Here is a 14,869-nt window from a genome sequence, read left to right on the forward strand (position 1 = left end):
TTTGTACATGTGTAATCCACTCACTTTGCTGTACACCTGAAACCAGCACAACAGTGTCAATTGACTAAACTCCAATATAAAATAAACGGTTAAAAAACCAAGTCAGTTTTGTTATTTGCTGCCAAAAGACGATCAATACAATTTTATTTCCTCCTTATCTGAGTTTTCTCTCATTCTGTCTCAAAAATCTCACCTTCATTTGCAACCCAAGGTATGTCTTTCTTCGACTTCCATTGATTTCTTTCAGTTAGGAACACACTTAGGTATAACTCTAATATGGTGAAAGTGAAGTTGCTCAGTCGTGTCTGACTCTTTGCGACCCCATGGACTGTAGCCCACCAGGCTTCTCCATCCATGGAATTTTCCAGGCATGAGTACTGGAGTGGGTTGCCATTACCTTCTCCAGAGGATTGTCCAGACCCAGGGGTTGAACCCGGGTCTCCCGCATTGCAGACAGATGCTTTACCATCTGAGCCACCAGGGAAATCTAATATGGTAGTGCTTTGTAAATATAGAGTTACATGCTAATATTATTCTGTAATGCATAGTTACTAAACATGCTAGTACTTTTTCCAAACTATACCTATAAACACTATAGGTAAGCATTCAACAAATACAGATTGAACTGAATCATCAATGTCAAATCTGATACTATTATAATCACTTTTGATTTATTCCATATAAACATTCTCATAAGAGGAACCTCATTTTGTAGCACACTGCAAACATGTTTAGCAGAAGACAAGATGTTTATAAAAGCAAAGAAAGAAGACTCAATCTGCATGTCATGTTGTGGCATTAAATTCAACTTTATTTAAAAATGCACATTTTCTTTATGGCTTAAATCACATAAACAAATTTTTAAAACATTCTACTTTTCACACTCTTCTGTCAGACTCCTACAACTGAAGGTTACTTATCTTGCAACCTAGCCTAAAGTCAGCAATAAGGAGTTTCATATGAACCAGCAATTCCACTTCTGGACATATATCTGGAAAAAAATGAAAAGACTAATTTGAAAAGATATGTGCACCTTAATCTTCATAGCAGCACTATTTACAATAGCCAAGACATATATATGAATGACACGTGCATGCGTGCTCAGTTGCTCAGTAGTGTCTGACTCTTCACAATACCATAGGCTGTAGCCCATCAGGCTCCTCTGTCCATAGAATTTTCCAGGCAAGAATACTGGAGTGCATTGCCATTTTCTACTCCAAGGAATTTTCCCAAGCCAGGAATCGAATCCATGTCTCCTGCATCTCCTGCTTTGCCAGGCAGATTCTTTACCACTGAACTGCCTGGGAAACCCCATATATGAATATTACTCAGTCATTAAAAAAGACTTAAATTCTGCCATTTCCAACAATGTGGATGGACCCTGAATGTACTATGCTTAGTGAAATAAGTCAGACAAAGACACTTAATGCTATCACATGTAGAATATAAAAAATAAAACAAATGAATGTACATATAAAACAGGAGCAGATTCACAGATTAGAAAGCAAATTAGCAGTTACCAGAGGGTAGAGGGGATGGGAGTGGGACAAAACAGATAAGCAACAAAGATATATGTATAGCATAGGGAATTAAAGCAATCTTCATCTAATACTGTTAAAGGACTTTAACCTGCAAAAGTACTGAATCACTATGCTGTATACATGAAACAAATATACTATTGTAAAGCAACTATACTTCAATAAAACAAATACATTAAAAAAAATTTCAGGTTCCAAACAGAAGCCCCAAAGTCTATGTAATAGAATATCAGGCAAATTATTCCCTTAGCTATATAATGAAAATGGGTAATAATTCTAAACTGCAGCATTACATTAATAACTAAACAAGATAAAGTTACTAAAGTATTTACTTGCAGATCATGACACGGGCATGAATAAATTTGAGAATTAGGTTGAGGCAAAACATACTCAGGATCTACCGATAGAAAAGTCAGACATCACTTGAGAAAAGAAGTTTTAACCATTTTTTGTTTTTACAAATCCAGCTATCTATATTCCAACCTACAGCAGATTAAGAGTAGCAAATCAAAACAATGATCAGAGAAAGCTCCAAGCAACCACTGTAATGGTTATTCCTCACCCCCACTTTTCCTCTTTGGTAACGATACATTGTTTTTTTGAAGTCTGTTAATCTGTTTCTGTTTTGCAAATGAATTCATTTGTGTCAGTTTTTGATTCCACATTTAACAAATAAACATGAATTTGTTTTTCACATTATCTTTTCATTTTTGATGTCTAGTGCTAGTAATACATATGACATTCTCAGTGTTCTGAATCATATAAGACAGTATTGATATAGGTACCAACAGACATTCATCTTGTGAAACAGATGATGTAAACTTATGGTATCAATAAATACAGTACAGTACTGTAAATGCTTTTTCTCTTCCTTATGATTTTCTTAATAACATTTGCTTTTCTCTAAGTTACTCTATTGTAAGAGTACAGTATATAATATAATATACAGAATATGCTGTTAATCAACTGTATATGTTACAGGCAAAGGTTCTGGTCAACAGTAGGCTATTAGTAGTTATGTTTGTGGAGTATCAAAAGTTATATGCAGATTTTCCACTATGTAGTGTGTTGGTGCCCCAAACTTCCAAGTCGTTCAAGGGTCAACTGTATTTGTTATTGTTGCCAAATCAGAGCAAGTTCCGTAACAGCAAGACACATTTAGAGTTATCTTGCTGAAACTGAGGAAGTATATATAAAATCTATTTTTTAAAAATGAGCATGAACCTCCAATGCAGGTGTCATGCAAATAAATCCCTGTACATTATACAGACTTGAGGGCCTCAGATTATTAACACACAATAGAAGTGTGTTGAGTGTACTAGCAAAAGCAGTGGGTCTAGGCTCGTATTCAAATTATAGCTCTACCATTTATAAGCTGGGTCTAGTATTTAACCCAAGTTACCCCAGCTGTAAAAGGAGATAACAATAACTATTTTGCAAGGTTATTTTAAAGACTAAAAAAAAAAAAAGCAAAAAACTGAAGTGCTCATAACACCTTAATATAACCGTATTCATTCAATACACTCTGTATAAGGGGACAGAGAGGTATATAATACAATTTAGAAGGATTTTTTTCATTTAAATTATTTCTCATTTAAAAATTGTCCCATTTTAATGTTTTGCATTAAAAAGGGCTTCAATTATTTTGAAACTTTATTTATATGAATTCCTCATTCTTGTAACTGTAACTGTGTTAGTCACTCAGTCATGTCTGACTCTTTGTGATACTATGGACTGTAGCCTGCCAGGCTCCTCTGTCCATGGAATTCTCCAGGCAACAATACTGGAATGGGTTGCCATTCCTTTCTCCAGAGGATCTTCCCAACTCAGAGATCAAACCTGGGTTTCCTGCATTGCAGGCAGATTCATTGCTATCTGAGTCACCAGGGAAGCCCTCAGTCTTGGACAATACCAAATGAAGCATTACTACCTGTGAGTTAGAAATGCATACATCATTTGTATGCAAAATGCATCCAATTATTGTAATAAGTAGGATGTGGGGAAACAGGCTCTTATCCATACTGCTGAGGTGAGAGGAAACTATCAGTCTACCTGAAAGACAAGTTGATAACTTATATCAAAAGGTTCAAAATGATGTTCACTCTTTCATCCAGGAACTAGTAAACATATAATAGATTAATAAAAAGATTATATTAATTATATATATATTAATTATATATTAATAAAGATTATATTTGTTATTTTATTAATAAAAAAGATTAATAGAAAGAATTCACCTATTAGAAATATCCTAAAGCTTTGTGAATAGGAAAATTGCAAGCAAACTGTAATTATAGTTCATTCAGATGAAAGAGTATATATTAATGGATGCAATCCAAAAAATGCATGTAACTGTCATAAAAACATGATCATAATTTAATGCTAAGGGGAAAGGAACAAACAGCAAAGTGCATACTGTACACTGCAATGATAGGGTATATGATGCTGTGAGAGTGCAGCACGCAACATGTCAGCAAATTTGAAACACTCAGCAGTGGCCACAGGACTGGAAAAGGTCAGTTTTCATTCCAATCCCAAAGAAGGGCAATACCAAAGAATGCTCAAATTGGGGGGCGGTCCTGAGATGGCAGAGGAATAGGATGGGGAGACCACTTTCTCCCCCCAACAAATTCATCAAAAGAACATTTGAACGCTGAGGAAATCCCACAAAACAACTTCTGAATGCAGGCAGAGGACAACAGGCACCGAGAAAAGCAGCCCGTTGTCTTTGAAAGGAGGTAGGAAAAAATATAAAAGATTAAAAGAGAGACAAAAGAGGTAGGGACAGAGATCCGTCCTGGGAAGGGAGTCTTAAAAAGAGAGAAGTTTCCAAACACCAGGAAACACTCTCACTGGTGAGTCTGTGGCGAGCCTTGGAACCTCAGAGGGCAACACAACCGGGAGGAACAATAAATAAATAATTAAAACCCACAGATTACGAGCCCAATGGTAACTCCCAGCGGAGAAGCAGCACAGACACGTGCATCCGCCACTAACAAGCGGGGGCTGGGCAGGGAGGCACAGGCTGCATTGCTCAGAGTAAGGATCAGGTCTGAATGCCCCTAGGGCAATCTGAGGGAACTAACTTGAGATAGCAAACCAGACCATGGGATAGCTACCCCACGAAAACCCTAAACTAAAACACCGCCAGGCCTGCTCATAGAACAAAGGACTGACCAGAGCTAGCCAGCTGCAGACTGGCCCATCCCCCACCGGAGACAGGCAGGCAAGGGCAGCCAGAGCCAGAAGGGGGAAATTGCAGGTCCAGAGAGGCATCATCTACCAAACTGCAAGCAGGCTTCATTGCTAACCAAGACTTCTTGGGATTCTGGACAGTTGACATTCGCCTGAGAAGGTGCGCTGGTTGTACACTCAGAAAACCGAGTGGCAGGGATGGGGGAGGTGAAAAGTTGCAATTACTGTGCTCACCAAACACCTGGTAACCTGAGTGGCTTGGACATGGGAAGGGCACAAAACGCAGGCCCAACTGAGTCTGCGCCTTTGAGGAGTACCCAAGTACCTGAACCTGAGTGCCTTAGACCTGGGAAGTGCATGCAACCCAGGGCCCGCCTCAGACAGTTCCTGGCAGAGCAAGCTAGAACCTGAGCAGTGTAGACTGGGAAAGCACACACGGCATGAGCGGGGGCAAACCCAGTGTGGCCAAGACGCTGGGAGCACTTCCCACACATGCCAGTGTTATTTGTTTGCAGCGTTCCTCTCTCCCCACAGTACGACTGAAAAAGTGAGCCTAAAAAAGTGTCCACCACCGCCCCCTTGGGTCACTGAAGAGACCAGCGAACAGAAGAAGCTAAATCAGAGGGAATTGCCCTGGAAGTGACAGGTGCAATAGATTAAAACCCTGTAGCTAGCACCGACTACATAGGAAGGGGCCTATAAATCTTGAGAAGTATAAGCCGGATCAAGGAACTATCTGAAAATGAACTGACTCCACCCTGTCCACAACAACACCAGAGAAAGTCCTAGATATATTTTTACTATTATCATTCTTTAAATTTTAAAATTTTTAGGTCCTTTATTACTCCTTTAATTTTCATTTTTATAACCTACTATTATTTGTAAAAGAAAAAAAGACCCTATTTTTTAAAACAAACTTCATATATATACATATTTTATAATTTTTGTGACTTTGTTTTTTTTCCTTTAATATTGTATTTTTGAGACTCCAACCTCTACTCTAGATTTTTAATCTTTGCTTTTTGGTATTTGTTATCAATTTTTTACCTTTAAGAACCCAATCTTCAGTACCCATTTTTACTTGGGAGTGAGATTACTGGCTTGACTGCTCTCTCCCCCTTTGGACTCTCCTTTTTCTCCACCAGGTCGCCTCTGTCTCCTCCCTCCCCTTCTCTTCTCTACCCAACTCTGAGAATCTTTTTGTGTGTTCCAGACTGTGGAGAACACTTAGGGAACTGATTACTGGCTGGATCTGTCTCTCTCCTTTTGATTCCCCCCTCTTATCCTCCTGGCCACCTCTCTCTCCTTCCTCCCTCTTCTCTTCTCTTCTCTTCTCTGTGTAACTCCATGAACATCTCTGAGCAGTCCAGACTGTGGAGCACACATAAGGAAATGATTACTGGCCAGCTTGCTCTCTCCTCTTTTGATTCCCCCTCTTCTACTCCTGGTCACCTCTATCTCCCTCCTCCCTCTTCTCTTCTCCATGTAACTCTGTGTACCTCTCTGGGTGTTGCTCACTGGGGAGAAACTTTTCATCATTAACCTAGATGTTTTATCAATGGTGCTGTATAGATGGAGAAGTCTTGAGACTACTGTAAGAATAAGACCGAAAACCAGAGGTAGGAGGCTTAAGTCCAAATCCTGTGAGCACCAGAGAACTCCTGACTCCAGGGAACATTAATTGATAGGAGCTCATCAAATGCCTCCACACCTACACTGAAACCAAGTACCACCCAAGGGCCAACAAGTTCCAGAGCAAGACATACCACGCAAATTCTCCAGCAACACAGGAACACAGCCCTGAGCTTTAATATACAGGCTGCCCAAAATCACTCCAAACCCACTGACATCTCATAACTCATTACTGGACACTTCATTGCACTCCAGAGAGAAAAAATCCAGCTCTACCCACCAGATCACCGACACAAGCTTCCCTAACCAGGAAACCTTGACAAGCCACTGGTCCAACCCCACCCACAGCGAGGAAACTCCACAATAAAGAGAACTCCAGAAACTGCCTGAATATGGAAAGGCCACCCCAAACACAGCAATAAAAACAAGATGAAAAGGCAGAGAAATTACCAGCAGGTAAAGAACAGGATAAATGCCCACCGAACCAAGCAAAGGAGGAAGAGATAGGGAGTCTACCTGATAAAGAATTCTGAATAATGATAGTGAAAATGATCCAAAATCTTGAAAGCAAAATGGAGTTACAGATAAATAGCCTGGAGACAAGGATAGAGAAGATGCAAGAAAGGTTTAACAAGGACCTAGAAGAAATAAAAAAGAGTTAATATATAATGAATAATGCAATAAATGAGATCAAAAACACTCTGGAGGGAACCAACAGTAGAATAACAGAGGTAGAAGATACGATAAGTGAGGTAGAAGACAGAATGGTAGAAATAAATGAAACAGAGAGGAAAAAAGAAAAACGAATTAAAAAAAATGAGGATAATCTCAGAGACCTCTGGGACAATGTTAAATGCCCCAACATTCGAATCATAGGAGCCCCAGAAGAAGAAGACAAAAAGAAACACCATGAGAAAATACTTGAGGAGATAATAGTTGAAAACTTCCCTAAAATGGGGAAGGAAATAATCACCCAAGTCCAGGAAACCCAGAGAGTCCCAAATAGGATAAACCCAAGGCGAAACACCCCAAGACACATATTACTCAAATTAACAAAGATCAAACACAAAGAACAAATATTAAAAGCAGCAAGGGAAAAACAAACAAACAAACAAAAAAAACACAAAAGGGGATTCCCATAAGGATAACAGCTGATCTTTCAATAGAAACTCTTCAGGCCAGGACGGAATGGCAGGACATACTTAAAGTGATGAAAGAGAATAACCTACAGCCCAGATTACTGTACCCAGCAAGGATCTCATTCAAATATGAAGGAGAAATCAAAAGCTTTATAGAAAAGCAAAAGCTGAGAGAATTCAGCACCACCAAATCAGCTCTCCAACAAATGCTAAAGGATCTTCTCTAGACAGGAAACACAAAAAGGGTGTATAAACTTGAACCCAAAACAATAAAGTAAATGGCAACAGGATCATACTTATCAATAATTACCTTAAATGTAAATGGGTTGCATGCCCCAACCAAAAGATGAAGACTGGCCGAATGGATACAAAAACAAGACCCCTATATCTGTTGTCTACAAGAGACACATCTCAAAACAAGGGACACATACAGACTGAAAGTGAAGGGCTGGAAAAAGATATTCCATGCAAATAGAGACCAAAAGGAACCAGGAGTAGCAATACTCATATCAGATAAAATAGACTTTAAAACAAAGGCTGTGAAAAGAGACAAAGAAGGACACTACATAATGATCCAAAGATCAATCCAAGAAGAAGATATAACAATTATAAATATATATGCACCCAACATATGAACACCACAATATGTAAGACAAATGCTAACAAGTATGAAAGGGAGAGTTAACAGTAACACAATAATAGTGGGTGACTTTAATACACCACTCACACCTATGGATAGATCAACTAAACAGAAAATTAACAAGGAAACACAAACTTTAAATGATACAATAGACCAGTTAGACCTAATTGATATCTATAGGACATTTCACCCCAAAACAATGAATTTCACCATTTTCTCAAGTGCACACGGAACCTTCTCCAGGATAGATCACATCCTGGGCCACAAATCTAGCCTTGGTAAATTCAAAAAAAATTGAAATCATTCCAAGCATCTTTTCTGACCACAATGCAGTAAAATTAGATCTCAAGTACAGGAGAAAAGCTATTAAAAATTCCAACATATGGAGGCTGAACAACATGCTGCTGAATAACCAACAAATCACAGAAGAAATCAAAAAAGAAATCAAAATATGCATAGAAATGAATGAAAATGAAAACACAATAACCCAAAACCTATGGGACACTGTAAAAGCAGTGCTAAGGGAAGGTTCATAGCAATACACACATACCTCAAGAAACAAGAAAAAAGTCAAATAAATAACCTAATTCTACACCTAATGCAACTAGAAAAGGAAGAAATGAAGAATCCTAGGGTTAATAGAAGGAAAGAAATCTTAAAAATTAGGGCAGAAATAAATGCAAAAAAAAAAAAAAAGAGAGAGAGAGAGACAGAGAGACAGAGAGACCATAGAAAAAATCAACGAAGCCAAAAGCTGGTTCTTTGAAGGGATAAATAAAATTGACAAACCATTAGCCAGACTCATCAAGAAACAGAGGGAGAAAAATCAAATCAATAAAATCAGAAATGAAAATGGAGAGATCACAACAGACAACACAGAAATACAAAGGATCATAAGACACTACTATCAGCAATTATATGCCAATAAATGGACAACTTGGAAGAAATGGACAAATTTTTAGAAAAGTACAACTTTCCAAAACTGAACAAGGAAGAAATAGAAAATCTTAACAGACTCATCAAAAGCATGGAAATTGAAACTGTATTAAGAAATCTTCCAGCAAGCAAAAGCCCAGGTCCAGATGGCTTCATAGCTGAATTCTACCAAAAATTTAGAGAAGACCTAACTGGTGATAGAAGCAAGGTCCAATGCTGTAAAGAGCAATATTGCATAGGAACCTGGAATGTCAGGTCCATGAATCAAGGCAAATTGGAAGTGGCAAACAAGAGATGGCAAGAGTGAATGTTGACATTCTAGGATCAGCGAACTGAAATGGACTGGAATGGGTGAATTTAACTCAGATGACCATTATATCTACTACTGCGGACAGGAATCCCTCAGAAGAAATGGAGTGGCCATCATGGTCAACAAAGAGTCTGAAATGCGGTACTTGGATGCAATCTCAAAAATGACAGAATGATCTCTGTTCGTTTCCAAGGCAAACCATTCAATATCACAGTAATCTAAGTCTATGCCCCAACCAGTAACGCTGAAGAAGCTGAAGTTGAACGGTTCTATGAAGACATACAAGACCTTTTAGAACTAACACCCAAAAAAGATGTCCTTTTCATTATAGGGTACTGGAATGCAAAAGTAGGAAGTCAAGAAACACCTGGAGTAACAGGCAAATTTGGCCTTGGAATACGGAATGAAGCAGGGCAAAGACTAATAGAGTTTTGTCAAGAAAATGCACTGGTCATAACAAACACCCTCTTCCAACAACACAAGAGAAGACTCTATACATGGACATCACCAGATGGTCAACACTGATATCAGATTGATTATATTCTTTGCAGCCAAAGATGGAGAAACTCTATACATTCAGCAAAAACAAGACCAGGAGCTGACTGTGGCTCAGACCATGAACTCCTTATTGCCAAATTCAGACTTAAATTGAAGAAAGTAGGGAAAACCACTAGACCATTCAGGTATGACCTAAATCAAATCCCTTATGATTGTACAGTGGAATGAAAAATAGATTTAAGGGCCTAGATACGATAGATAGAGTGACTAATGAACTATGGAATGAGATTTGTGACATTGTACAGGAGACAGGGACCAAGACCATTCTCATGGAAAAGAAATGCAAAAAGCAAAATGGCTGTCTGGGGAGGCCTTACCAATAGCTGTGAAAAGAAGAGAAGGGAAAAGCCAAGGAGAAAAGGAAAGATATAAACATCTGAATGCAGAGTTCCAAAGAATAGCAAGAAGAGATAAGAAAGCCTTCCTCAGTGATCAATGCAAAGAAATAGAGAAAAACAACAAAATGGGAAAGACTAGGGATCTCTTCAAGAAAATCAGAGACACCAAAGGAAGATTTCATCCAAAGATGGGCTCGATAAAGGACAGAAATGGTATGGTCCTAACAGAAGCAGAAGATATTAAGAAGAGATGGCAAGAATACACAGAAGAACTGTACAAAAAAGATCTTCATGACCCAGATAATCATGATGGTGTGATCACTGACCTAGAGCCAGACATCCTGGAATGTGAAGTCAAGTGGGCCTTAGAAAGCATCACTATGAAAAAAGCTAGTGGAGGTGATGGAATTCCAGTCGAGCTACTCCAAATCCTGAAAGATAATGCTGTGAAAGTGCTGCACTCAATATGCCAGCACATTTGGAAAACTCAGCAGTGGCCACAGGACTGGAAAAGGTCAGTTTTCATTGCAATCCCAAAGAAAGGCAATGCCAAAGAATGCTCAAACTATGCACAATTGCACTCATCTCACACGCTAGTAAAGTAATGCTCAAAATTCTCCAAGCCAGGCTTCAGCAATATGTGAACCCTGAACTTCCTGATGTTCAAGCTGCTTTTAGAAAAGGCAGAGGAACCAGAGATCAAATTGCCAACATCCGCTGGATCATGGAAAAAGCAAGAGAGTTCCAGAAAAGCATCTATTTCTGCTTTATTGACTATGCCAAAGCCTTTGACTGTGTGGATCACAATAAACTGTGGAAAATTCTGAAAGAGATGGGAATACCAGACCACCTGATCTGCCTCTTGAGAAATTTGTATGCAGGTCAGGAAGCAACAGTTAGAACTGGACATGGAACAACAGGCTGGTTCCAAATAGGAAAAGGAGTTCGTCAAGGCTGTATATTGTCACCCTGTTTATTTAACTTATATGCAGAGTACATCATGAGAAACGCTGGATGGAAGAAACACAAGCTGGAATCAAGATTGCTGGGAGAAATATCAATAACCTCAGATATGCAGATGACACCACCCTTATGGCAGAAAGTGAAGAGGAACTAAAAAGCCTCTTGATGAAAGTGAAAGTGGAGAGTGAAAAAGTTGGCTTAAAGCTCAACATTCAGAAAACGAAGATCATGGCATCTGGTCCCATCACTTCATGGGAAATAGATGGGGAAACAGTGGAAACAGTGTCAGATTTTATTTTTCTGGGCTCCAAAATCACTGCAGATGGTGACTGCAGCCATGAAATTAAAAGACGCTTACTCCTTGGAAGGAAAGTTATGACCAACCTAGACAGCATATTCAAAAGCAGAGACATTACTTTGCCAACAAAGGTTCGTCTAGTCAAGGCTATGGTTTTTCCTGTGGTCATGTATGGATGTGAGAGTTGGACTGTGAAGAAGGCTAAGCACCGAAGAATTGATGCTTTTAACTGTGGTATTGGAGAAGACTCTTGAGAGTCCTTTGGACTGCAAGGAGATCCAACCAGTCCATTCTGAAGGAGATCAGCCCTGGGATTTCTTTGGAAGGAATGATGCTAAAGCTGGAACTCCAGTACTTTGGCCACCTCATGCGAAGAGTTGACTCACTGGAAAAGACTCTGATGCTGGGAGGGATTGGGGGCAGGAGGAGAAGGGGGTGACAGAGGATGAGATGGCTGGATGGCATCACTGACTTGATGGACGTGAGTCTGAGTGAACTCCAGGAGTTGGTGATGGACAGGGAGGCCTGGCGTGCTGCGATTCATGGGGTCGCAAAGAGTTGGACATGACTGAGTGACCGATCTGATCTGATCTGAACACCTATCCTACTCAAACTCTTCCAGAAAATTACAGAGGAAGGTAAACTTTCAAACTCATTCTATGAGGCCACCAGCAGCCTAATACCAAAACCTGACAAAGATGCCACAAAAAAAGAAAACTACAGGCCAATATCACTGCTGAACATAGATGAAAGATTCCTTAACAAAATACTAGCAATCAGAATCCAACAACACATTAAAAAGATCATACATCATGACCAAGTGGGCTTTATCCCAGAGATGCAAGGATTCTTCAATACCTGCAAATGAATCAATGTAATACGCCACATTAACAAATTGAAAAATAAAAGCCATATGATTATCTCAGTAGATGCAGAGAAAGCCTTTGACAAAATTCAACATCCATTTATGATAAAAACCTCCAGAAAGCAGGCATAGAAGGAACTTACCTCAACATAATAAAAGCCATATATGACAAACCCAGAGCAAACATTATCCTCAATGGTGAAAAATTGAAAGCATTTCCCCTAAAGTCAGGAACAAGACAAGGGTGCCCACTCTCACCACTACTATTCAACATAGTTTTTAAAGTTTTGGCCACAGCAATCAGAGCAGAAAAAGAAATAAAAGGAATCCTAATTGGAAAAGAAGAAGTAAAACTCTCACTGTTTGCAGATGACATGCTCCTCTACATAGAAAACCCTAAAGACTCCACCAGAAAATTACTAGAGTTGATCAATGATTATAGTAAAGTTGCAGGATATAATATCAACACACAGAAATCCCTTGCATTCCTGTACACTAATAATGAGAAAATAGAAAGAGAAATTAAGGAAACAATTCCATTCACCATTGCAATGATGAATAAAATACTTAGGAATATATCTACCTAAAGAAACAAAAGACCTATATATAGAAAACTATAAAACACTGGTGAAAGAAATCAAAGAGGACACTGCTGCTGCTGCTGCTAAGTCGCTTCAGTTGTCTCCAACTCTGTGCAACCCCATAGACGGCAGCCCACCAGGCTCCCCCATCCCTGGGATTCTCCAGGCAAGAACACTGGAGTGGGTTGCCATTTCCTTCTCCAATGCATCAAAGTGAAAAGTGAAAGTGAAGTCACTCAGTAGTGTCCAACTCCTAGCAACCCCATGGACTGCAGCCTACCAGGCTCCTCCGCCCATGGGATTTTCCAGGCAAGAGTACTGGAGTGGGGCGCCATTGCCTTCTCTGAAAAAGGACACTAATAGATGGAAAAATATACTGTGTTCATAGATTGGAAGAATCAATATAGTGAAAATGAGTATACTACCCAAAGCAATCTATAGATTCAATGCAATCCGTATCAAGCTACCAATGGTATTTTTCAGAGAACTAGAACAAATAATCTCACAATTTGTATGGAAATACAAAAAACCTCGAATAGCCAGAAATCTTGAGAAAGAAGAATGGAACTGGAGGAATCAACCTGCCTGACTTCAGGCTCTACTACAAAGCCACAGTCATCAGGAGAGTATGGTACTGGCAAAAAGACAGGAATATAAATCAATAGAACAAAATAGAAAGCCCAGCGATAAATCCACACATCTATGGATGCCTTATCTTTGACAAAGGAGGCAAGAATATACAATTGAGAAAGGACAATCTCTTTATCAAGTGGTGCTGGGAAAACTGATCAACCACTTGTAAAAGAATGAAACTAGAACACTTTTTAACACCATACACAAAAATAAACTCAAAATGGATTAAAGATCTAAATGTAAGACCAGAAAATATAAAAACTCCTAGAGGAGAATATAGGCAAAACAGTCTCCTACATAAATCACAGCAGGATCCTCTATGACCCACCTCCTAGAATATTGGAAATAAAAGCAAAAATAAACAAATGGGACCTAATTAAAATTAAAAGCTCTGCACAACAAAGGAAACTATAAGCAAGGTGAAAAGACAGCCTTCAGAATGGGAGACATAATAGCAAATGAAGCAACTGACAGAGAATTAATCTCAAAAATATACAAGCAACTCCTGCAGCTCAATTCCCGGAGAAGGCAACGGCACCCCACTCCAGTACTCTTGCCTGGAAAATCCCATGGACGAAGGAACCTGGTGGGCTGCAGTCCATGGGATCGCTAAGTGTAGGACACAACTGAGCGACTTCACTTTCACTTTTCACTTTGATGCATTGGAGAAGGAAATGGCAACCCACTCCAGTGTTTTTGCCTGGAGAATCCCAGGGATGGGGAGCCTGGTGGGTTGCTGTCTATGGGGTTTCACAGAGTCGGACACGACTGAAGCGACTTAGAAGCACTAGCAGCAGCAGCTCAGTTCCAGAAAAATAAATGACCCAATCAAAAAATGGGCCAAAGAACTAAATAGACATTTCTCCAAAGAAGACATACAGATGGCTAACAAACACATGAAAAGATGCTCAACATCACTCATTATCAGAGAAATGCAAATCAAAACCACAATGAGGTATCATTTCATGCCAGTCAGAATGGCTGCGATCCAAAAGTCTACAAGCAATAAATGCTGGAGAAGGGGTGGAAAAGGGAACCCTCTTACACTGTTGGTGGGAATGCAAACTAGTACAGCCACTATGGAGAACAGTGTGGAGATTCCTTAGAAAACTGGAAATAGAACTGCCATATGACCCAGCAATCCCACTGCTGGGCATACACACAGAGGAAACCAGAATTGAAAGAGACACGTGTACCCCAATGTTCATCGCAGCACTGTTTTCAATAGCCAGTACATGGAAGC

General features: G+C 39.4%; 1 protein-coding gene across 1 annotated transcript in view; it reads right to left on the reverse strand.

The window, feature by feature from the left end:
* Positions 1-779: 779 nt before the first annotated feature.
* Positions 780-14,869, reverse strand: part of ISL1 (ISL LIM homeobox 1) — a 60,639-nt gene continuing 46,549 nt past the window's right edge. The window contains exon 6 of the mRNA XM_061393563.1: positions 780-991. Within this exon, the coding sequence (XP_061249547.1) occupies positions 956-991 (36 nt within the window). The 3' untranslated portion in view covers positions 780-955. The remainder of the gene's footprint in view (positions 992-14,869) is intronic.

Source organism: Bos javanicus, chromosome 20 (assembly GCF_032452875.1).
Source record: "Bos javanicus breed banteng chromosome 20, ARS-OSU_banteng_1.0, whole genome shotgun sequence".
Lineage (NCBI taxonomy): Eukaryota > Metazoa > Chordata > Mammalia > Artiodactyla > Bovidae > Bos > Bos javanicus.